The 26,690-nt window shown below is 35.0% G+C and overlaps 1 protein-coding gene across 1 annotated transcript; it reads left to right on the top strand.

The window, feature by feature from the left end:
• The first annotated feature begins 6,390 nt into the window (after nucleotides 1-6,390).
• LOC105167827 (Calcineurin-like metallo-phosphoesterase superfamily protein) lies at nucleotides 6,391-11,385 on the top strand. The gene is made up of 13 exons (XM_011087646.3): nucleotides 6,391-6,621; nucleotides 7,357-7,416; nucleotides 7,533-7,711; nucleotides 8,322-8,457; nucleotides 8,642-8,738; nucleotides 9,192-9,251; nucleotides 9,336-9,436; nucleotides 9,553-9,584; nucleotides 9,676-9,733; nucleotides 9,815-9,889; nucleotides 9,976-10,133; nucleotides 10,251-10,511; nucleotides 10,597-11,385. Exons 1-13 carry the CDS (start codon nucleotides 6,493-6,495, stop codon nucleotides 10,820-10,822), a joined length of 1,572 nt encoding a protein of 523 aa, XP_011085948.1. The 5' UTR covers nucleotides 6,391-6,492; the 3' UTR covers nucleotides 10,823-11,385.
• Nucleotides 11,386-26,690: the final 15,305 nt, after the last annotated feature.

Raw genomic sequence — 26,690 nt, 5'->3', positions numbered from 1 at the left:
TAAATTTATTTTAATAAAATCTGTAAAACTGCTAAAAGAAATTTGTCTGAAAATTACACAAAACTGGATCCAAAAGTAGCCCTAAACCGTAGCATTTGAATTGTAAACTTTCGAAGCTAATTATGCACTATATGTTAGGATGAAAGGAAAATAAACTTGGTTCAATAAAAACGCGTAAAATTGCTAAAATTTCAACTGTCTCATAATTCAAGAAAAGTTCACCCAAAAGTAGGTCTAAACCATAGCATTTTTATGGTAAATTTTATAAGCAATAAAAGAACTACATGTTAAGATGAAAGAAAAATAAACTTATTTCAATAAAAACACGTAAAATTGCTAAAATCAAAACATGATCCAGAAAAGCCCAAAACCCTAAAATTTGTTTGGTAAATTTTCTAAGCAAAATAAGTACTACATATTAGGATCAAAGAAAAATAAACCTACTTTAACAAAAATGCATAAAATTGCTAAAATTTGGACTGCCTCATAATTTCCCAAAATTTAATGGAAAAGTACGCCTAAACCCTAGCATTTGTAAGATAAATTTTGTAAGGTAAATAAGCACTAGATGTCAGGATGAAAGGAAAATAAACTGTTAAAATTTTATCTGTCTCAAAATTCCGCCAAACTAGACTCAAGAAAAGGCCTAAATCCAAACATTTATATGGTAAATTTTCTAAGCGAAATATGCACTACATGTTAGATTGAAAGAGAAATAAACCTGCTTAAACAAAAATGGGTTAAACGGCTAAAATTTCGACGGTCTCATACTTCGACCAAGCTAGATCCAAACGTAGGCCTAAACCTTAGCATTGTATTGTAACTTTTCTAAGATAAGTAAGAACTACATGTTAGGATGAAAGAGAAATAAAATTGTGTTAAAAAAAACTTATAAATCTTCTAAAATTTTGATTGTCTCAAAATTCACCGAGATATGACCAAAAAGAAGGTCTAATCCCTAGCAATTTTGTGGTAAAGTTTGTAAGCTAAATAAGCACTAGATGTTAGAATGAAGGGAAATAAACATGCTCTAATAAAAACGCGTAAAACTACTACAATTTCGGTTGTTTCATAATTCCACGAAACTTGACTAAAAAGTAGGTCAAAATTAAATCCTAGAATTTTTATGTTAAAGTTTCTAAGATAAAGAAGCACTACCTATTAGGATGAAAGGAAAATAAATTTGCTTCAACAAAATGTGTAAAACTGCTAAAAGTCTATCTCAAAACCACGAAACTGGACGCAAAAGTAGCCCAAAATCCTGGGGCTTGTGTGGTAAAGTTTCTAAGTTAAATAAGCAGTATATGCTAGGTTGAAAGAGAAATCAACCTGCTTTAACAAAAATGCATAAAATTGCTAAAATTTCGCCTGCCTAAAAAGTCCCTAAAACATGACAAAAAAGTAGATCTAAACCCTATAATTTTTATGGTCAATTTTCTAAGATAATGAAGCACTACATGTTAGCTGAAAGGAAAATAAATTTGTTTTAATGAAAACGGGTAAAATTGTTAAAATTTCAGTTGTCTCAAAATTTGCAAAACTTGACTCAAATGTAGGCAAAAATCAAAACATTTGTGTGGTAAATTTTCTAAGCGAAATATGCACTACACGTTAGGATGAAAGAAAAATAAACTTGTCTTCATAAAAATGTGTAGCAGCTAAAATTTCGACTGTCAGAAAATTCGACGAAACACGACCCAAATTTAGGGCTAAACCTTAGCATTATATGGTATTCTAAGCTAAATAAGAACTACATGTTATGATGAAAGAATAAAATTATGTTAAAAAAAAACTTATTAACCATCTAAATTTTTAATTTTCTCAGAATTCAATGAAACATGACCGAAGAGAAGGTCTATACCCTAACATTTATATGGTAAAGTTTCTATGCTAAATAAGCACTAGATGTTAGAAAGAAGGGGAAATAAACATGCTCTAATAAAAACGCGTAAAACTGCTACAATTTTGGCTGTTTAAGAATTCCACGAAACTTTTCTAAAAAGTAGGTCGAAATTCAAGAATTTCTATGATAAAGTTTCTAAGATAAAGAAGCACTACATGATAGGATGAAAGGGATATAATTTTTTTATAATGAAACGCGTAAAACTGCTAAAAGTTTTATCTATCTCAAAATTCTACTAAACTAGACCCAAAAGTAACACAAAACCCTAGAATTTGTAGGGTAAAGTTTCTAAGCTAAATAAGTTCTGTTATGATGAAAGAGAAATAAACCTGCTTTAATAAAAATGAGTAAAACTGCTAAAATTTCGTCTACCTAGAATTCCCCGAAACTTGACCAGGTAGTAGGTCTAAATACCTAGAATTTTTATGGTCAATTTTCTATGATAAAGGAGCACTACAAGTTAGGTTGAAAGGGGGATAAATTTGCTTTAATAAAAACGCGTAAAGCTGCTAAAATTTTGACTGTCTCATAATTCAACGAAACTTGGCCCAAATAATTCGGCCTAAACCTAGCATTTGTATTATAAATTTTCTAAGCAAAATAAGCACTATATTTTAGGATGAAAGGAAAATAATCTTGTTTTAATAAAAACCCGTAAAACTTCTAAAATTTCGGGTATCTCTAACTTCCACGAGACATGATCCGAAAGTAGGGCTAAACCCTAGCATTCAAATTGTAAATTTTCTAAGCTAAATAAGCAATATATGTTAGGATGAAAGTAAAATAAACTTGCTTCATCAAAAACGCGTAAAATTGCTAAAATTAAGATTATCTCAGAATTCAAGGAAACTTGACCCAAAAGTAAATCTAAACCATAGTATTTTTATGATAAATTTTCAAAGCTATATAAAAATTACATGTTAGGATGAAATAAAAATAACCTTGTTTCAATAGAAATGCGTAAAATTCCTAAAATTTAGACTCTCTCAGAATCCCACGAAGCTTGACCCAAAAAAGCTCAAATTCCTCAAATTTGTATGGTAAATTTTGTAAGCAAAATAAGTACTAAATATTAGGATGAACGGAAAATAAACTTGCTTGAGTAAAAATGCATAAAAATGCTAAAAATTTTGACTGCCTTATAATTCCCCAAAAGTTGACTGAAAAATAGGCCAAACCCTAGCATTTGTATGGTAAATGTTCTAAGCTAAATAAGCAACAGATGTAAGGATGAAACGGAAATAAACTTACATTAATAAAAATGTGTAAATCTGTTAAAAATAGTGTATGTTCAAAGTTCTGCAAAACTTGACTAGAATGTAGTCCTAAACCCAAACAGTTTTATGGTAAATTTTCTAAGCGAAATATGCACTATATGTTAGGTTGAAAGAGAAATAAATCTGCTTTAACAAAACTGGATAAAACTGCAAAAAATTCGACTGTCTCATAACTCGACGAAACTAGATCCAAAAGTATGCCTAAACCATAGCATTGTATGGTAAATTTTCGAAGCTAAATAATAGCTACATGTTAGGATGAAAGGAAAATAAAATTATATTAAAAAAAAAACTTATAAAACTTCTAAAATTTTGATCGTCTCAAAATTCACCGCAATATGACCAAAAAGCAGGCCTAATCCCTAGCATTTATGTGGTAAAATTTCTAAGCTGAATAAGCACTAGATGTTAGAATGAAAGGAAAATAAACATGCTCTAATAAAAATGCGTAAAACTGCCACAGTTTTGGTAGTTTCATAACTCCACGAAACTTGACTAAAAAGTAGGCCAAAACTCCTAGATGTATGGTAACTTTTCTAAGATAAAGAAGCACTACCTGTTAGGATGAAAGAAAAATAAATTTGCTTTAATAAAATGCGTAAAACTGCAAAAATTTTGTGTGCCTCAAAATTCTATAAAACTAGATCCAAAAGTAGCCCAAAACCCTGCAATTTGTATGGTAAAGTTTCTAAGTTAAATAAGCAGTACATGTTAGGTTGAAAGAGAAATCAACCTGTTTTAACAAAAATTATTTTAATAAAAACTATAATAAAAGACAAGACATTTGATCCCTCAGTATATTAGATTGAAAGGCAATTGGTTGAACCATTGTTAGGCCGCCCTGGCGAAGGTAGTGTCAAAGACAGGACATTTGATCCCTTAATATATCGGTGCAAGAGGGTCGTGTTTTCAAAACACGAAAGATGATTATGTGGGTCCATGGTACCATCTTATTTTGCTATAGTCGGAGCACAACAGTTCACGAGTAGTTCATCCACCATTACTCCTTCTGTTAAGGGGACACCCTACTGCAGGCACTCCAAGCGTACCAGCCACTAAGGAGGGACATCCTACTGAGCTTCAAAAGAGGGTCCCTAGCCTCCTGCAATCAACGGTGTACGGGTAGGGGGTGCCCTTTCAACTTCCTCTTCTGGGACATTCACGTCGGACAGAGTCACTGTGTGGGTTGGGACTAGTGTCGCCATTTGCTCTCATTTGGCTATTGCAATAATCTGTTGTATGGTCCCTAGGAATGCTGGGGACAATTCACCTAAAGAGATATCGGAGGTGGTACTACGACATGGAGGCTCAGTGAGCTGGTCCGCAAGTGGTCCTAGGATTGTCGTCCAACTAGTTGGGGACAAGGGCGCCCTTGGCACAACCTGCAGGCTTTGGAGCTACTAGCTGTCTCCATGGCCTTCTGTTTGTTCAGTACTTTGCTGAGTGTTTTCATTGCTACTCATGTCTTTAATTGTGTGTTCCCACAGACGACGCTATTTGATGCGTGTGAAAATAGCACGGGTCCAATAGATCTAAACTATCGTTCAATGCTTGGGTTGAACCGTATATTGATCCTAAATGGGGGGCCTACAAAAAACATGATAGCACTCTGACGCCCCAATTAGTATTGAATTCGACATGAAACAAAGTAAAAACGTTAGAAAATTTAATTAAAAATTGAGATATGGTGAATAAAGTTGATAAAAGTACAAGAGTTCGTGATAATATGTTTAGAAATGGCTTAAGAGATAATTTAGAGAGTTAGAGACCCTTCCCCGCCTTGAGGGGAGCAAACTTGTTGGGCTGTAAATTTAGACTGATCCAAGAGGCGTCTTAGGCGTCCTCCCTTCTTATTGGGATTCTTGGTTAGTGGGGCTATTTCGACTTGCATGTTTTGGGTCAAGGCCTGGGGTATCCAAGGGCCCAAGCGTCCTTGTCACTTTGGGTCTGGTGCACACACATCAGCCACATCAAAGGAAAAGATTAAAGTTTGATAAGATTCATTGAACATATGCATGCTTTTTGAGATGCATTACATATAATTTAGAAATCTAAAAGTCTTCTAGTTTTTCCTAGTGAGAATATATAATTAAATAAATTAAAATAATGTAAAAAAGTTACTAACTAATTTGATCGCGATGCAAACCTCAAGCTGAACATAATTTATTGAGTTGTTGATAATAAGGCTAGCATTTAAGAAAATTTTGAGATAATAATATGAGATCATAAGGTCAATAAGAATAAATTATATGAATTACCATATTGACCAATTAATATATTTTTAGTAAAATTGTGTAATAAAATAACAAAAAAAATCCTCAAGCGAGCAATTTATGAATAGTCTTATTCATTGTGATGTGTGTAAAATCTGCATGGGTTAACTATTTGATGGGCTTGATCATCTTGGTGGGCTAAAGTCTCATGCAAGCTTTTGGATGGGGATCTGTAAAAACAATGTTAGCACTATGATATTCAAATCAGTATCCAATATTAAAATAATAATACTGAAATGCACGAATATGAGCGAATTATGATGAAATATATTGAAAGATTGTGTATAAAAATAAAAGTGTGTGATAGAAATTATTTGAGAATATTCAAAAAGTCATCCCCTTCTTTAAGGGACTAAACTTACTTTTATAGCCGAGGTCCCCCAGCAACGAAGGGGTTTGATCTCTAAGAGAGTTGAGGATTCTATGAATAAGTATCCTAGGCATTCTTTATCTAGATAATTGGAGGAATCTGTAAGTGTCTATCCTGTCTTGGAGAGTCCAATGAGATTAGAGTCCTTCTCTGTTAGGGGACGTCTTTCTGAACCTTTTCATAAGCTTTTTCTCTTCATATTTTGCTACTTGAATTGTGCACCTGGTTGGCTGAAAGGTGCAATTGGACTTTTCGGGCCTCCGATGAAACAGGTCCTTCTCTTGGGCCTTTGCTCTCTTGGGCTGTAGCTAGGGGAGGCTTATGAGGCCCTTCTTGCCTTTTATACTTCGTTAGAAATTGAAAAGTGGTTCTGGATTTGGACCTTGTATTTATGACCACATCAAATTAAAAGTAATTGCATATAGTAGGAATAAATTTTAGTTCATAATATTCGTCACAAACAAGTAAAATAATATTTAATATTATTTAAATTAATATATATAAAAAGAACGTTTTCAACTCGGCGTACATATTTACTGTCAGTTAAAAACCAGAGGACCGAAGTAGGCTGTAACAGTAGTACATGAGTTGAGAATATAAAAAAGGAAGAAAAGTAGAGAAATTGATCTAACAGCAGGCGCGAGTGAGAAGCAGAAAACGGGAGCAGAGATGTTGAATTTGACTCTGTTTCTCTGCATTTTATGGGCTCTGAGCTTACTCTACGGAGAGTGGTTTGCCTATTTGGTGCCTTCACTCTGGACCTGTTCTTGGCCTCATCGGCGCCCATCTTCTTCTTCGGTAAAACCCATTGAAAAAACTGGATTTTTTTTTGAACTTTTTCATCCCTAACTCTATTAATAGTATACGTTTTCTATTAGAGTTCATGGAAAAAGACTTGAATTTGATTATCTGGCTGTGTTTGTAAAGTTGGTCTATGGATAAATTATGGATCTTGTGTTCAAATGGACCACTATGATGATTCTTGGTTATGAGGTTGTTACTATCTTAGGTTTAGTTTGTCTGTCGGACCTTCTTTTACCTTAATTTCCCTCCATCTTCCAGACAATAGAAGGATGCATTTTGAACTACTCAAACAGAAAAAGAAGAAAGAGGGATAATGATCTGAAGGGTCAAAGAAACATTTGTATAGACCGATATTTCCATAAAAGGTTTGGTTTGTGTGTCTGAACCAAATTCAAAATTGGTCTCCCTTAAATACTTTAGATGAGATAGCTCCAACTCTTTTGCATAATGTAATGCATCAAAATTATGATTCTGTTGTTATGCTAAGCAGAATTGTTAGTATGGAAGAAGTTTCATTTCACTAATAGTTGATTAATTCATAATTGCTCTAGTTTAATTGTTTCTCTCTTTGCTTATATATAATATGAACTTCCTTAATTAAGCATTAGAAAATGGTAATGTAGTTAAATCTGCATTTCTAACTTATTTTCTGCTATGTGCTTATCTTTGTATGAACAAATGAAAATTAGAATGCATGCATTCTCACAGTTTTATTTCTGAAAATCTCAGCTGGATGGAGTTGATTATCTGAGTAAGTATGTGAAAATTGCTGTTGTTGCCGATCCTCAGGTATGCTTATATAAGGAAGGAATGTGATTGCCTTGATGTTTTTTATGCTGCAATGGTACATTGAAAATGAATCTTTTTGATCATTGTTGGTGAATTGGGTTTCTTGATGATAACAGCTCATGGATAGGACTTCCCTTCGTCTTCCTCCAAAATCATTTGCTCTGGAGTTCGCTCAGTTCTATACTGATTTATACATGCGTAGGGCGTTCCTTTCATCTGTATTGCCCTTAAAACCAGATGTGGTATTTTTTCTTGGTGATTACTTTGATGGGGGTCCCATACTGTCGGATGAAGAGTAAGTACAGTTTCATGAAAATTTAGAAAATTAGATTATCCAGTTGGAGATTCTAAAAAGTATTTAGAAAATGATCTGCCACAAACACTAAGTAAGCTCAGGATGTGCTGAAAACCTCATATTTCGCCCTTTTCTTATTTAAAATCATTACACCCCTAGCCAAACCCTATGACTTTACCTATCATGTTTTATTTCCCACTTCGATTGGTTATGTAGGATCTGGGGGATTATATTCTGATTAAACTCTCTTTTAGATAACAATGATAATCTTTATCAGATATATTGTTAGGTGTGCTGTGATTTTCGTACGAAGTTACCTAAACTACCAGAAACTTAGAACTTCGATCAGATGGCGCCAACTGATAATTGTTATGAACTTGAACAAGCAGATATATATTTTCTAGTTGAAAAAGTGAACAGAGATGATATTTATTTTCTCCGTTGGTTCATATCGCTATAGAGAAGATTCACACTATTGAAGTCTCTGTGTCTTATATGATATCCAGTGCTATCCAATTCATAATTAGCATCAAGGATGAACTAAGTCATCCTTGATTTGATATTTATCCTAACTCCTTCAGTGGCAGTTATTGATTTGTTTTACTAATAGATGGCAGGAATCTTTGGGCCGTCTTAGGCATATTTTCAACCTGAATATGCTTCAGAAATCTTCAAACACAAAAGTATACTACCTTTCTGGCAACCATGACATAGGATACTCAGCTTTCAACTCCCGAAAGCTAGAGGTTTGTTTGCTATTCCTAGTACATGTATTTGCAGCACATGTTTTCTGTCAACTATTCTATATGTGAATCAACATCTAATGGTGCTGATGCATGAGATAATTTCAGCATTTAATTCAGTACTAGCTATTGGTCTAATAATTGTAATGTATAATCTTTCTCCTATCTTCACATTTATGTTACACAGACTGTAAAACGCTATGAGGGAGAATTTGGGGTAAGAAACTTTAAAGTTACTCTTGGAAACGTGGACTTCATTGCAATTGATGCGCAAACTTTGGATGGTAATGACTGATGTCTCTAATAGCTGTAATTCTGGTTATATTACTATTCATGATTCAAATCACGAGATCATTTTGTTGGTTCTTGATAGCTACAGAATGTGACGCTTATAAGTACACCTGTGAAACATCCCTTACCTTTCTGTTCTATATTGGAGTTGACTTATTAATCACCCTAATTTTGCTCTGTTCTAGTTAGGAGTTCACTTATTTGATGTCAACATGTAGTCAAAATAGAAATCTAGCTGCAAATACTTATGGGCCAATTTGTTTCTCTCACCCTAGACATGGGAGGCCCTGATTACTTCAGGATTGCAAATCCCTGATCACATCTGAGTTGTACTTGCTATAACTTGCTAAAGTTGGTCGTAACAAGAGAAACATGAATCGTGCTCTATTGGCTGGGTCTAAAGTTTGCTTTTGCTCTCACTGTTACAGCTATATGATATATTGCAGGTCGTCCCCAAAGTAAACTCACATCAGCCACCTGGGACTTCATAAAAAATGTCTCTAAAGGTACATGCGACAATGTTCAAGTCATAGACATTTATTAGTTCGTTCAGAGAATATAATGCACCTGACATTCTTTGAATTTTGCAGATACTCGTTCTACTCCAAGAGTTTTATTGACTCACATCCCTTTATATCGGCCGGATGGGACTCCTTGTGGCCCTCATCGTTCTGCATCAATCATCAATCAGGTAAGTGCTAAGACCTTATCTTGTGATCTTTCTGGGTGTTCATTTCAGTATAATGCTTTCTTTTGTTATTTTTCCTACAAGTATTTCGATAATCATATGTGCTTACCTGGTCCCAGCGAATTTATCTTGATCGTGATCAAGAAATAATGTAAGCTACTTGTCTTATTTCAATAATCATATGTGCTTACCATCAATAGAGTAATTATTGCCAATCTTGTCCGTTTATCGTGTGGGTACAGGTATCAGAATTATATCACTAAAAGCTCGACGAATGTCCTGCTGGACCTAATCCAACCTGTATGTATTTCCATTCTTCCTCTATATATGTAATATGCTGAAACAATAACTCAAAAGGTGAGAATTAATGTGTTTGTGCAGTCACTTGTCCTCTCTGCTCATGATCATGATCAATGCACAGTTACCCACATGTCTAAGAATGGTCCAGTCATTGAGGTGAACTCCTTAGTGCCTTATTTTCCCCTCTTGTGGTGCAGTCAATGATATGCTGGCTTTTAAAGTTGATTCTTGGAATTATACAGCAAACTGTAGGAACCGTAAGCTGGCAGCAAGGAAATTTGTATCCTTCTTTTATGCTACTATCTGCCAGTAATTCAACGTTGTCAGATGGATCCTCTCCAGAAACTGCTGCTTCCTCTCAGATCTGCTTTCTTCCCATGCAAACACATATATATCTATGGTACTTAGCACTTGGGGTTTTTCCGTGGTTATTATTTTCTTTTGGGTTGTTGGTGTTCCTCAGTCTTTTCTTAATCTAATTTTTGTTCTGAAAGTTTTAATTTGATGGATGTGTCAGGTATTTATCTCTCTTTGCAATGACCCTTGTTATTGTCCTCCTTTGGCCAGCAAATGATGTCCTCATTTTGCGAAAGCTTGGCGAGCTAATGGGTTGTATCAGAAGTCTATACAATAGCTTTAGCAATAGCATGAAAGAGAAAACTGAAGATGAAAATTGTGAGTATGAAGAGATTTGGGATGCAGAAGGAACAATGCACCTTATCAAGAAAAAGAAAAAGGTTTCCTCCGTAGTCTTGAACGAGAGAAGCTCATTGGAGAGGTAGTATCCATGTTCACACATGAAACTTTCTAATTTACCTTTCACTTATTTTCAGCAAAAATTTAGATGGTCTCATCATTTATAGGGGTAATATTGTGATGCGATCAAGAGTTCGGAAGCAGACGGGACAAGAAACAGATGCCTCAAACCTAGATGAAAGTATACATGTGGTGTCAGCTAGAACAAACAAATCAAAAGCAAAAATGATGATCTGGAGACTATTACGGGCATCACGAGCAATACTTACTATTGCTGCCTTCAATGTTCCTCTGTATGTCCTGCTGGTATTCAAAGATTGGATGGACAAATGACTTGAAAACTTTCTGAGTTGGTTACCAATCCTCAGACTGATCTAAATGCCAGTGAGGACATCTCTGAAAGTGGAAGTAATGTATTTTGAGTAAGCAATGGGATCGAAGCAATGGCTGCTGTGTTCCGTTGTTCCATGATTCTGTAATCTGTGTTGATATAGTCGATCCATTAGGTTATTGTTGAAGGCCTACTCTGCTGTTCTGATAGCAGAAAGTTGTCAAGCCTGCTTCAGATATGTATCGTCTTGTATTACTTGTTTGTATCATTTCGCGGTCGTGAGGAATCAAGCTGCTTCAATTCATAATGGGGCCTCGTTGCATGGTTGAAACAGCAGTGAACAGAACAGAACTCGGCTCTTTTGTTTCGTAGGAAGGTACTCGATGTCTGTGGTTGAGGAAAGGAAGTCACTTAGTTTTGCTGTTCCATTTTAACTTGTTCATCAAATTGTCTGGAGTTGGCATAGAAACTATTGATACCGTCATCGATGTAGTACCAAGTGAGCTGACATTTGTTCTTGAAGGATTTTCTGAGAGAAAGAATAGCCAAGAGAAGAATTCATGCATGTATTCTAGGTACAAAATAGTTTCTTAATTTTTTTATATACAGAAAAGAGGCACCAAATTTAGGTTTGAAGGTAGGAAATGAAGAAAAGTTGACCGAAAACTGAACTCATGTGATGTACTTAAGAAAGTGCCATTACCCCATTCTTCCAGAGATTTTAAGGGAAAAGTTAAAATTAATTAACACATATATGTATGTATAAATTAGAGGGAAAATTTTATCTTAAATCAAGTTTCGTCAAAATCGCAATTAAATATATAAAAGTATAATTTACTTGTTAAGTGATTAGTGTATATTTAAAAAAAATTGATCAATTACAGAATAAGTGTATTATATTTATTATGTGATTGATTTGATTCAATCAAATTTGCTTTAAGTAAGAATTTTTCAAATTCAAGAACAAAATTTGATCGGATCAAGCTACCCAGATGTTGCAGAAGACGAGAAATACTTTATCCTTAATATTGGGAGTAAAAATATAACAAAAGCCATGTAAATAAAAAGAAATATATATATATATATCTCAATTTAACGGAGCTACAATGGTCATTAAATAATTCCAATGCGTATCTACTGTATATCATAAACATGCAGTTATTCGTAAACGACCCTCCAATTTATCACACAAATTATGCAATACATTGAACCTTATATTTGCCCACCTCCTAAAGCTGGGGAACGACAATTATTACACAAAGGAATAACTTTATTTCATTGGTTTACACACACACACACACGCACACGACATATATATATATATATATAGTCCTTACACCACATTCTCCAGTTCTAAGCTGCTGGCCTTCACATGACTCTCATGAGTAAGTACGTACTTGAATTATTCTCTTGGAAATCCAATCATTCCTTCATGCATTAGCCCTTCAAGAGATGCTCCGTTTGTTTTTATAAGAAAGCCTCAACTCGCATAGCCTCCATATATATATATATAAATAATCTCTCCTTTGCCAAAAAAAAACCTAATCAATGGAATTTCTCCGTTTAGGTATAAAAAACAGGAAAAGTGGTATTTTAGTTAAGGAGAGAGGTAGCCACACACATATATATATATATATATATCGGACTAATACAAAAAGAAGCCATTTGGAGAAAAAGATAACAATCGCCCCCTATCCATCTTGCTCATCCATCACTCTTAATTTGCTCTTATCTTGGAATATTGACGACACTGTACAGGCTAGAGGCCAGTGTAAAAATTGAGGGTTCAAGGTTCCTAGCTAGAAAAAGGGAAATTTGGAGATGAATATATATATATATGTACTGTCATAACTATATATATAAAGAGAGAGAGAGAGAAAAAGAGAGAGAGAGAGAGGGGTATAGGGTATCAAATATTTTGGTGAAAAAATCAAGGGTTTTACTTTGAGCTAGGACATGATCATTCATCTCCTTTAATGCACGAACAGAGCAGGATGGTGGCGCAGCGGCGGAGAATGTAAATGCGAGCTCGCTGTTCTTTGAGCAAAGAATCGCATTTTCTTGTGAATCCACTGACGCTCTTTGATCTCTTCGACGACGAATTGTAAACTCGATCAACATTACAATCCTTGAATACTAGTTTCAACTCAGCCATTTTCCTTTTCCAGGTTTGATCAGATGGTTACGTAGAATAATCCCCCGGAAGAGAAAAGGATAGGGAAAAAAGCTCACAATTGAACTGAGCTGGACCCTTGAGGGAAAACGGGCCAGCTGTTTCAAATATTTATACTAAGTGAAGTTGACTAGGTTTGGATTCGGGGTGGGGGTGGGGGATGAACATGGTCAGTTTTGAGGGCTCTGCATTGGAAAATGTGGCAAGTATTAATATTTATGCAGTGGTGGATGGATTCTTTTTGTAAAAGATGACGAGAAGTGAAGTGGGACTGAAGGGATGGCTCAAACAAATAATATAATTATTACGTGTGAATTAATTAGAGTGAAGTTAATTATTAATTAGGATTAGAGAAGTGATAAAGGGGTGCATCAGAAGTGGAGGGTTGCTTAAACACGACAAGGCAACAGCAGTGATTATGGGAACAGTATGTCGGATAGATCGTAGCTGCACTTGGTTCTTACACGGAATTATATGTTATTTAGCTTAAGGGTAAACAACGATTTTGGTGTCATGAGTTAGATTTATTTCACCTTTAATTCAATTTATTATGGGATTAGTATATTAATTCTATAACATATAAAAATTAATATTTTGGTCCTATCTATTTTTTATTTACAGGTTAAATTGCACTTACTGCCCCGTATGTTAGGGGGTAGCAAATCAGAAACTCTAGTTAAAGGGGTAGCAAATAACATCGCAAAATTATATTTTTTTTGGTTATTTAAGGACTCCGGTAATCGAAGTTTTCAAAAGTGTCGGAATCCACCAACCTGGACACAAATTAGGGTTCCAATTTGGGGGTTATGCTGAAGTGGCTGTGGTGTAAAACATAAGTGCCAACTAAGCCAAAAAAACACAAAAGAAAAAAAAACCAAACATAAAACCCAAAATAAAAGAAGAAGAAATCTCTTTCCTCTCAAATCGACCGAAGCCTTCCTTCTCAGACAAAAATCCCTAAACCCGAACACTCCCCATTCCTGAATAAGACGACCAACCCCAACCCGTCACCATTTTCCCTTGCTCCGAGCCCGACTGTACTAAGATTGAAGCAGATTGCATTATGTCTTCCATGTCCAGTTGGACACATTGTTATTGTGGTAAGCCAACTTACATTCGCACATCTTGGACTGACCAAAACCCAGGTAGACGATTCATTCATGTCATGACTACAAGGTATGTAGAGAACAGTTCGTTTTTCCTTTCTTTTTTTGCGTTTTTTGTACTCTTTATTTTTTCTTTTTTTGGTGAAAAATGTAGAATAATGGGTGTAGATCTTCCAGTGGGAAGATCCTCCAATGTGCTCAAGAGCAAGGTCTATAATTCCTGGCTTGGTAAGGAAGATGAATCAACTAGAAATGGAGAAGATAAAGATAGAAAAGAAGATGAAATTTTACTTCATGTTGCTTGCTTTTTCATGATTTTTTTTTAATTTGGATGCTAGGAAGTGGTGCAAAGACGGAGTAATTTGTGTAAGGAAGTGGATTTCCATGTTTATATAATTGATGGTGTTTTGCTATGTAAGGTTGAGATTAGTCACGATTATGGATTTGATTTTTATGTTTCTGTTCCTTTAGTAATGCATTTGTTCCTTTATGTAATTGATGGTGCTTTGCTATGTAAGGATTATGAATTTGATTTTTAGTAATGCATTTGTTCCTTTATGTTTATATTGTCATGTGAATATAACAAGCAATCAGCATTGGATCAGACAACCTGGGAATATAATAAGCTATTAATATTAAGTAATAGATTATATTAAAAACAGTAAAGACATAAAAAATAGTAATAGATTATATTAATATGATCATCTCAAAACATGTTTGAATAAGTTTGCCAAACAATGGCAATCAAAAGGGCTAAAAAAAACCATAAAACACTGGTAATCAAAAGCCAATGAAAAGTGTATCAAACCATTGCCAAACACTGCCTGTCTATTTTACAAATAAGCCAAAATGCCAACTAAGTCAAAAGTACAGCTAAGTTGATCAAGTCTATTTTTCTACAGATTTCTTGCTACTGCTTCCTAGAGGCCATTTTGAGCTTAATCTCTACAAGTTTGATAGTGTGATGAATTTCCTTCCCCCTTGCACGATGACTGGAAAGTATTCTTGGACTGAATGTTGTGTGACACTGTATTGATTACCAAACATAGGAGGGGGGCTCTAATATTTACCCTTGATATTGCACTATTGGGATGTCCAACATTCCGCAGTTGAGTATACATTGAAGGTCCCTTAGTGTACTTGGGAGTTGGAAACTGGATTGGACACTTGAAGGGTAGCCAAGATCTCATTTTCTGTAGATTGTGAGGTGACGAGGCTCTGCATGAACAGGGACAAATGTTAAATAAATTGTGAAAGAAAGCTGCAAAATATGTGAAGTAATACTTACTATAATTGGAGGCAAAAGCTGCACCATTTCTGCCTCATTTATGACCTTCTCTTTTCCTTTGTTTTTCCCCTGAGAAACATTATAACAACATATGACAAAACAACTGGGGGTAAAATAATTTCTACCTCATTGTCCACTTGCATCATTTCTGCCTCATTTATGACGTTCTTTTTTTCTTTGTCTTTCCCCTAAGATACATCAGAACAAACATGAAAACAACTAGAAAAAACTTAACAAGCAAACAAGAAAATTTCATAAAAATGGGAACAAACCACTTTATTTTGTGATTGCTGTGTTGAAATCCTCTCTCTCTTACTTACATTGAGCTTTGTTGGTAAAGCTTCATCAGCTCCAAAGACATCTGCAGTTGGTTCTTCAATGGTCAAGTTTTTAATTTCTTCATTTGTTTGTGTTTGATCTTTAGTTGGGCATGTCCTTGTATTATGCTTTTCCTGACCATACTTAGAGCATTTGACTGTTGTCTGTTGTCTTTTCAGCTTCATTCCATTGCCTCTTTTCCCTTGTTTTTTTCTTTGTCATAGGCTCATCTGGATCTCTTCTTCTTGCATTGGAAGGTCTCCCACTCCTTCTGCCAAACCTTGGTGGCAATGGAGTATGAAACATGTCTCATTCCACTGATTCTCACCACCTATTAGCATTATTACACTTGCATATATCATCTTGTAAGCAATTACAGAATAACATTCATCAATGTAATCTTTAGGATCATCTTTCTGATTGAAAATTACTGAGATGGCATGCTTACAGGGAAGCCCACTAAGTTCCCACTTCCTACAACTGCAAGTATGGTTTGATAAGTCCACTGCACATTGACCACCATCAAAGTATGATATCTGATAATGAAAATCATCAACTTTAATGGGAATACAATCACCAACGTTTTCTATATGTTTGTCAAGTATTTTTCTTATTCTTGGACAAATTCTTCCTTTCCACTTTGCTTGAGCCATGTCCCTATTTTCCTGCAGTCTCTTCATAAAAAAATCCCTTATCCATTCTAGCATAGTCAGTGTTGGCTTCTCCTTAGCATCTAGTATCATCATATTGAAGGCCTCACAGCAATTGTTCAGCAACATGTCACACTTTACGTTAGGACTAAAGTGTGACCTACTCCACTATTCAGGAGGTTTATCAGAAAACCAATCAAAAGTAGTTTGCTTAAGAATTTGGATGTCCCTCATTCTAGCCTTAAACTCCCCTTTGGTACATACCTTTGTAGCTCTCCATAAAACATGCTTGAATGCCAACCCTCTAGAACCTGCAGTTTTGAAGTTACTGTGCATATGGCTTACACAGAACCTATGAGCTGCAGTAGGTAACACTTCTTGAAAAGCTTTAATTAATCCTTTCTGTTTGTCAGACATAAAGACATATTCAATATGATTTTCAATGCCCAAATCAGTTTCAATAATATGAGAAACCACTCCCAAGTTTCCCTTGATTCTGTGTTTACAACAACATATACAATTGGGTAAAGATTGTTGTTTGGGTCCACCCTTATTGTAGTTAAAAGAATTCCCCCATGAGGCCCCTTAAAGTGGCACCCATCTACGCCAATTATCTTCCTACACCCCTCCCTGAAACCAGTTTTCATGCCTGCAAAGCATACATAAAACTTATTGAACCTGTTTTCCCCTCCCACATCCTCCCCACAATGACAGTGCTACCTAGATTGGTTCTTCTAATCTCATCTGCATAATCCCAAAGTCTTGTGTATTGGTACTTAGGACTTCCCTCAAGCTTTTTCAATGCTTTTCTTTTGGCCCTATAAGCTTGATCTTTGGAGATATGACACCTAATCTCATTTATAGCATCCACTCTAAAACCCTTCACAAACCTCTTGGGATCTAATTAGAATCTGTCAAAATATTTATCACAGTGCCAACTAGACTTTACATTTTTAAGATTGAAAGTCTTGGCATATTCGTGTTTAGGGTTGTAATCCCTAATTTGAAATGTGCATTCATCTTTTACTTTACGAGCATGTAACCTCCAATCACATTCTGTATCACCACATTCAGTATAGTACCTGTTTAGATCACTTTTTGTGCAAATTATATGCCTTCTTGTCTTAATTGCATGAGACTGAATAGCCTTTTTAAGCTCACCCTTTGTGCTAAATATCATCTCCAATACAAATGTTGGATCAAATTTTTCAACAGGATTAAAAATAGGGTAGCTACATTCAATTTGCTCATCATCACTGACATTATTTTCATTTAGATCACATCTCACCCATAATATCTGTTTCACCATAATTACTAGACCCACTTAGACCATCAGTTAGATTTTCATCATCAATTGGTAAATTTGAAGTGGTTTTATCATCCACATAATCATCAAATAATCTGTCATCATCATCTATCTCTGTTGATAAATCATAGTCAGAATCAAAATGCATAAAGCAATAGGGGACCAAGAGGGGCCACAAAAATCGTATAATATTTAGGAGGGGGAAAAGGGCAAAGAGGGATCACAAACAAGAATCGTCAAACTTACGGTATAAAGGAGGTGGGAGGTTCAGGTGCCGTTTACTCCTTATAACCACCATCTTCTTGCCTTTAGTTCTCTCTATTCGCCGTTTAATTGCTTAATCATCTTCTTCAGGTGTTGTGATTAAATATTAAGGATGGGGTTTGTTGGGGATTAGGATTTTTTGGTGTGTCGATTTGGGAGAGAAAGTGACAATACGCGTTGGTCTTTGCCTTTTGTTTTATTTTCATTTTTTTTTGTTTTGTATTGTTTTGTTGGCTTTTCCACGTCAACGGCTTAGTTGGCACTTATTTTTTACACCACAGCCACGTCAGCAAAACCCCCAAATTGAAACCCTAATTTGTGTCCAAGTAGGCAGATTCCGACACTTTTGAAAACTTCGGTTGCTGGAGTCCTTAAATAGCCAAGAAAAATTTAATTCTGCGATGTTATTTGCTACCCTTTTAACTAGAGTCCCTGATTTGCTACCCCCCTAACATACGGGGCAGTAAATGCAATTTAGCCTTTATTTACATTTTAATAATGCAGGCACCATAAGTATTTTTGGCTGGAAATAAAATTATCTCTCTTTCCCACAATAGCATACGAATTGTTTTGGTGTCGCCAAAAAGCGAGATCGACTAAATGTGTATTATAAGAGTGCGATTCAACACGCTTCACCCTAGAGTTCTTACCAAAATTCCTCTCCCACTCAAAATAACGGTAGGTATTTATACTACTGTAAAATTACGCTATTTAGGTTATGTGAAGGCAAAGTACTGTTTCGTCCTTTACCTACCCCTTTCACATGGCTACGATTTGTCTATTGAAGGTATTTTTGTAATCAATCGAATACAATTGTTTGCTACGTTTGACTTCAAACTTTTCTTTTAAGGCGATATTCTCCTTTCCTTGTTGGGATGATCGTTTTCTTTATTAATGCAATTTGTTTCTCCTCCATAAGGTCTATTTTTATCATTTAATTGAATCCCACCTTTTCCATATTTCTATAAGTTGAAGTCAAGTAGAAGTAACATTCATCATACTTGTAGATGCGAGGTAGTATAAAAATTATGTGTTTTTTTTTTTTATTTTGTGATTTAAATTTCATTACTAAATGGGTACTTATGTTTCCTTTGGGGCTTATTCTAATAGTTTAACCATCGTTTCTGCACAAAACTTGGGAATGTTGTGTCCGGCCACTTTAGCCAAGCATGACCTAACTCTACTAGTGTCCACCTTGAGTAGCAAGATTTCGAATTTTAGGAAATTAAAATAAACTTTATGTTACCTATATATTCTTTTGATATTCTCAATTTTCCAAAGAAGTATACTGACATTATTCTTTTTCCTCATGCAATGCCTCTACAACTAGAACTGCCCAGAATCGGAAATAAAATAGGTGTTTGACTTAGAGGCAGCCACTTGGATACACCACACCTTCGAGAAAGCCATATAAATAAAATAAAAGGCCGATGTAGGTGACGATCGAGATATGTGCAAGTTATACTGATCTGCTCTGCATTAGATTTTCGGCAGAAGTCAATGAAAAACAAAGCCAACAAGGTCTGAAAGATTTGCATAAGCTACAAAGTGTTAAACACAATGGAAATAAAAAGTTTTAAAGCAGCAATGCAGTATTGCAACCAATGATCTGGTCGCTCGCCCCATGGCTACAACGACCAAGATCTTCATTTTAGACTAGATGACTAGAAAACCAATTAGATTGGTTGTTTTTGAAACTATTCACAATCTTTATAGAAAATAATAGTGTATGGATAAATATAGTAAGTGTTCATCAAAGGGATTAGTATTTGTTGTGCTTATTACTTACATTGAGCGGCGTTTCAATGTCACAACAAATGTCCATAGACCAAAAGGTTAAACCCATAGAGTTGTGTTGGTCGCTATGAAGCCAACTTCTGAGCGTCGGTTTAAAATGTTCTAATTCTAGGGCCTTAAAACAGAGCATCGAGAGTCTCATAAAAACTTGCACTAAGTATTGCAATACCATGTTTCATCGGGGGGACACTTAGGTTGTCTGTGCAATTTTTAGTGGATCAGTTGGCAAGATAGTCGACTGACTGAATTGACTCTCAAGAATCGTCGTATGAAATTCTTGAGAGCTTGGTCGGTACTATGAAATTTTCGATTCGAATAGTATGGGATTTGTCCTAGAAATTGAGGAAACATAGCAGTCGCGTGCATACGAAGACTGTATCTTTGGATTTAGCAAACAGTGACTATGTTATAAGACATGGTCAATATAAACCTTGTCCAGCTCAGTCGGAGCATATAGTGAGGATGGTGGATTACAAGAAAGCCTTTGTCCTCTGTTAGTATTATGACAACGAGATTTCCTATGAGCTCTAAGATAGTTTAGACTTTTTAACTCTATGACCATAGCGATTGATTGAGTGAAAAAGCGATTTCCTACGGCTATTGGTAGAGTAAACGTATTTCGAGTATGAAGCATAAATGTCTAGTCAAGGATGGGAACTGATGCCCATTTTCATCCCTAGACTGAGGCTGAGAGATGGTTTTACAGTAGGATGGTACCAATATAGAACTCGAAGCCTAAATGTTATTCACCTAAATTTTTATTGCCATGGACTGTTGCTAGACGGCCATCTATGGTAACAAACTATTTCTGATTATTGGAATAATTAGAAATAATTAATTAAATTAAATTAATTATGTTAGACACAAGTCCAAGTATGACCGGAGGTGAACCTAAAGAGTAACACATAAATCACTAGAAAGTGATGAAATTAATTTAGAATTAATTCCAAAAGAGGAGAATTAATTTAACTGGATTAAATTAATTCTTGAAGAGTATAAATGATTGACCATTTATGTAGATTCATCCATTAGATGAATGTTCCAAAATTTAGTTAGTTAGATTAATTGAATTTTGAATTTGACTTTTAAATTAATTTGATTAATTTTTAAAAGACTTTGGCTAATTAATTAGTCGATTGGATTCATTAATTATGTAGTAGATGGAGTTGTCTAATTAATGAATTGAATTTATTATTTAGAAATAGGCTAGAAACATTAGATGGACTAATTGTGTTTGATTGGGTTTGATTAATTTAGTGGACTAGATTCATTTAATTAAATAAGTGCATTTTGGGATTGAAATATTTAATTGGATTAAATATTCACTTGAATTTTCTTTGTTGAATATTTTATTTAATTAGATTAAATAGATAGCCTAATATAATTTGTCATTAGGCTCAATTTAATTTATTGGGACAAATTAATCGAGCCTGGTTCCAGTGCACCAAGCCTAAACCTTGTTGACCTTGTATAGGTCGATCTATATATGGACAAGAAATATCGGCTTCTAGGGTTAATTTTTAGGCTGATTTTCGAGTTTGAGAGGCGAAGGTGAGTTTATACTTATGGGAAGTTGATGGAGAAAGAGAAGTTACTTATCCCTTTGCTTACAACTTCATTCCAACTCTTCAAACACACAACACTCACAAACCTAGGCGATTTTTGCTCTCTTCCATCTCTCATGTTCTTCTTGGTTTAAAACAAAGTCAAGAACTAGGTAAGTTGGATAATACACTAGGTAAAAATGTAGTTTTTTGATCCCTCTTCTCGAATTTATTTCGTGCTAGCACAATGACAAATCCCATATTCCTTGTGTTGTGTGGACAATATTAGAGGGTTCCTACATTTGAGTCTTGCGTGGACATATGCCGGAGAGCAGATCAATGCATGTAGCTGATTGGAGGTGAAAATCGAAAAAGGTATTCCTTTTTATTTTATACACTCGGTTTTTCCTTTTTTTTTTCCATCGCCTAGATCACCAGGGAACGTTCAACAGTACAACCCTTGGACGTTACTATTTCTTTTAATTTTTGCATTTTTCGAACTTTCGCCGCATTCACAGGCCAATCCACTTTCTTTCAAATGGTATTAGAGCGCGGATCGGTGTATAACGCCATGGAATAACATATTTTATGTGTTGATGAATGTTTTATATGTTTGTGATGGGCTTTATCTCACGACTTTTGGCTTTATATTCAAAGTTGTACTTTTGAAAAGCCTGTTTAATTTTGCTTTAATTATTGGATATTAGGTATTTTGGGAATTCTAGTATTTTTTGATAATTGTGATTCTTGTGCTATTCCGATTGAAATATGTAGAGCACAAAGATTAGTTTTTTTAGAAAAAAAAATTGTACGGTAGCAACCGGCCATGCGTAGGAGGTGCAGTTGTCCTGCCTGAAGCACTCAGAGAACTGGGCTATTTTTATTTTTATTTTTTTCAAAAAATTAATTTTTTTGGTTTTTTCTGCATATTTTCTGAAATGGTTGTACTTGAGATTGGATATTTTCTAGAATTAAATTGCTAAAATTAATTTGGAATAGATTCCAAACTAAAATGATTTTTGCATGAGTTGCACTAATATCCGATGTTTAAGTGCATTATTTTACATTTAATTTCAGCAGATGATTATGTTTTCATATGATATTGGTTATCATATATTTAATACATAGTTTGTACTGTCTGATATGCATGACTATGTGCGATTATATGTGTGTCTCATATTATTAATTGGATTAATATAGGATGATCACAAAGCCCATTAACCTTGTGCTTGATTTATTTTCTGTTAGGTTAGGGCCTACATGTCTTTTTATTTTCTTTACTCTCTCGTTTTTACCCTTGTCATTTAAGACTTGCTTTTCTCCATATTTACGTACTCCCTCCAATATTTATTTAGGGTTTTTTATTGCAATTGTTATGAGAGTAGATAGTTTGACTAGTTTACTTTTATTTTGTAAATAAATTGTAAGGAGTAAGCCTGGGGTGATGGAGGCCCATGGAAGAGGCCATAGGTTAGCACACGGAGGATCTATGGAGAAGAGGCCCGAAGGACGGAGAGTCCTAGAAGATGACGAGGTGTTACAAGGACCATTAGTAGTAGATGGGTTAAAAATCTTGTAATAATCTAGACCTTAAGCATAAATTGAACGTAGGCTCACCGCAGTGGATCGCATAGGATTGGGCTTGTGTGAAAGAAACAGTATGGCACCAGGAACGTGGTAGAAACGTGAAATAAAAGAATTAAAATGGTTCAAACGGGTGTTCCTTTTGAAATTTCTGGGCATTCGGTGTTTGTCACAAGCATAATAATAAATAAATAAGCATGCCAGACATGTGCCTAGAGGATGAAACAAAAGGCACAAAAATATAACATGAATTACCTTTTGTTTCTTTGATGAGCAGCCATGTGCTGTTTTCCTTTTTGCTTCTCTTCCGTTTACTTTAGGATCCAAATTAGAACCCCTGTATTTCGTCAACACCACACTATGAAATAAATATTGTTCTGTTTCTATTTTCTGATAGAACAAAGAACTAGAAGAAAAAAAACTCTAAACAAACACTATTGTTTAGTGCTTTTGGATTGTCTTATGTTCTAACTTGAATCAAATTTAATATAGAACAAAAGGAGAATATTTTGAGATAGAAAAGGAGCAAAATATCTGTGGCTCATGTCGTAGGTTATGTTGGATATGTGTGTAGCTTTGTATATTACATACAATTGAATTCGTAATTCAATGACTACCAAGTTTGCTTTCAAGGCAACCTATACATACACATGCATATAACCTTTCAACTATAATTAAATAACCACTCCATAATGTTCATCATGGTGAGGAGTTTTAACTCCTTTTTAACTTGCTCTAACCTCCCTCAAATGGGCTTGGACTTCAAGTATCCACTGGGCTTGATATAATCAAATTAAATCAAGCCCAACCAAAGTCCATTGGATAATAATTATTTAAATTAATTTTAGCCAAATAAAGCCCAAAGATTCATTTAATCCAATTAAATAAATCTAAGCCCAAATACTAATTAATTGATCCAATCAATTAGTTAAGTCAAACCTAATAAATTAATTAATTTAAAAGTGTTAAGCCTAAAAATTAATTAATCCAATTAATTAATTCTTGAGTAATCCATCAAATAAATTATTTACTAAATGATCCAATTATTTATATATATTCGCCTTGAATTAATTTAATCTAATTAAATTAATTCATTTCTTCTCGAATTAAATCAAAATTAATTCCACCAATTCCATACTGATTTATGTGCGACTCTTTAGGTTCACTCTCAGCTAGACTAGGGCATTGTGCCAACATAAATAATTAATTAAATCTAATTTAATTAATTATTTTCAATTAACCATTGATCAGAAACGCCCGTCACCCATGGGTGACCGTCTAGCAACGATCCGTGTCATCAGAAACTAGGTGAATGTTCGTGTGAACATTTAGGTTCTGGAGTTCTATACGGGTACGGTCCCTCCGTCGACCATCTCCTGGCCTTAGTCTAGCATGGAATTGAGCGTCGATTTCCGTCCTGGACCAGGCAACTATGCTTAGTACTTGAGATGCGTTTACTCTATTGACCAATAAAGGAAACCAATTTTCATTCAACAATTTCTATAGTCATAGACTTAGAGAGTCTAAACAATCTCAGAGCGCATAGGAAATATATCCATCATATACTAATATGGGACGGATTCTATCTTGAAATCCAACGTCCTTACTACATACTCCTACTACGCTGGACAAGGCTTATAACGACCACATCGAAGACATGGTCGTCTCTATCCAGATCCAAGATACAACCATCATATGCATGCGACTGCCATGATTTCTCAAGTCTAAGGACTAATCTTGTATTATCGGAGTCGGAAATTCAAGCCATACCGACCAAAGCCTTCATGGCTTCCATATGGCAATTCCCACGAGTTAGTTCAATTAGTTAACAACCTTGTCAACTAATCCATTAAAATTACATAGACATCCCATGTCTGGAGCTGATGAAACACGGCACCCATCTAATTAATGCAATACTTAGTGCAAGTCTCTATAGGACTCTCGAGGTCCTCGACTTGGAACTTTTTAGACCAACCCTTAAAAGCTGAGTTTTTAGCTGCCATCCAATGCGCAACCCAAAATACTTGGGTTATTCAATTGGTCTACGGACATTTATTGTGACGTTAAAACACCGGTCAACATAAATAGTAAGCACAATAAATACATGATGCCACAGATGAATGCTTATATTTATCAAAATAATATCACATTCATAAAGATTGTTAAATGATTCACAAAACTGCCAATCCAATTGGCTTTCTGGTCACCTATTCTAACATTGTGATCATCCCACACGGATGTGCTAGGCTTTATTTTAAATGTGATGCATTTATCAATTTATGGATGATTCATTTGAATATTGGATGATTCATTTGAATATTGGATAATTGTCACATGCAAAATGCCTAACATGAACACACTCTCACTTCGTTCACCCAAGTTAATATTAGGCCCAAAATAGATATAAATCTAACGCTTAAATCCAAACCTTCCATCTATAGAAATGTAGTGAGGAAGCTACTTTCAGACAATCATGGTCTCCTGAATCGTGGCACGTTTGAAATGAAAGAAAGCTGCACTATTTTTATGAACAAAGGAATATGCTCTTGTTTCCTTGTCTCATAAGCCACGGGGGTGATAGTTGAGGTATGATTTTGTTGATGGGTTGGGCCTAATGTCGAGTAATATGATTTGTCTGGAGTCATGAGGAACATGTGAAGAGGTAAGGAAAAAGAACTTGGGGATCTCATGGGATGGGAATTCTTTCGATTACCTCTGACAAGTTCTTTTTCCATGTGAATCGAGAAAGTGGGGCATGGAGAATTGCTTTTGTTGGCCCCAAGCCCATTAGGAAAAGGTTTTCCCGAAAGCTTTTGTGAGAGTTTTAAGCGTTTGTAGGAAAATTTGGAGAGGTTAATGACTAAAGACCAAGTATTAATTTGAATACAATATTATAAAGATATACTCAATGTTTTCTATCAATTATAGATGTCTAAGAATCCACTAACTTCAGTACTTGAGGCGAAAAAATTTGATGGAACCAGCTCTACCAATTAGCAAAGATATTTGAGGATAGTTATCGATTTCGAGAACTAGACCTATGTCCTAGATAGGTTTCTTCCTCGCACTTTGCAGGAGTGGTTAATGCCTGAAGAATGTTTCACGTTCGATAAGTGGCAAGAGAAAATAAAAAAGGTCCCCAACATTACACTGGCCTTGATGACTAACGAGATCCAAAAACAGTACAAAAGGCATGATGACGTCAAGTGATAATGCTTCGCACGAAAGATATTTTTGTGGTACCGCAACGACATATTAGATATGTTGCAACGACAGCATTCTTCGCTGCTAGGGTGATAGAGGGTCACATGTACAAGAGCATGAAGTGATGATTTGATCTCTTGTAGAGAAGCTCAAAGATCTCCAAGCTAATCTTGAAATAAAACAAGTGACTATTGTAATATAAAGTGATAGAAATATAATCACGAAATTTTACCTTTTCAATTTGAAAACTTTCTTCAAGCTTTTCTCCTCCAATCGTGTGCTCACGTAAAGATCAAGGAGATCTCCTTTACGTCGAACACACACTACAAAGTAGTCTACACCAAACCTTACTATAGGTAAGGTCTATGTAGTATAAGAGAATTTATTATACTATTAACTTAGTATATCAAGTTCAAGAGGATATTGCTCTAACTTGAAACTTGTTCAAGAAGTACAAGAATAGAGAGAAAAGAGAAGGAGAACAGTGGTCAACATGGTATCTATGAAGGAGGAGTGTTGTTTTCTATATTATGTAGAAAATAATATATACACAAGTCTATACACTATACACACACACACAAGGGACATCTCATGTACTTATTGTATGTATACATGTATATATTGCATGTCAAGGAA

Source organism: Sesamum indicum, linkage group LG8 (assembly GCF_026168435.1).
Source record: "Sesamum indicum cultivar Baizhima isolate 11 linkage group LG8, ASM2616843v1, whole genome shotgun sequence".
Taxonomy (NCBI): Eukaryota; Viridiplantae; Streptophyta; class Magnoliopsida; order Lamiales; family Pedaliaceae; genus Sesamum; species Sesamum indicum.
This window is presented reverse-complemented; position numbering and strand designations above follow the sequence as displayed.

Excerpts from the sequence above, each read along its gene's own strand:
- LOC105167827 (XM_011087646.3), top strand. The coding sequence starts at position 6,493 with ATGTTGAATTTGACTCTGTTTCTCTGCATTTTATGGGCTCTGAGCTTA. Across the intron at positions 9,252-9,335 it reads CATAAAAAATGTCTCTAAAG|ATACTCGTTCTACTCCAAGA; the intron begins GTACATGCGACA and ends TGAATTTTGCAG. Across the intron at positions 9,734-9,814 it reads TGCTGGACCTAATCCAACCT|TCACTTGTCCTCTCTGCTCA; the intron begins GTATGTATTTCC and ends GTGTTTGTGCAG.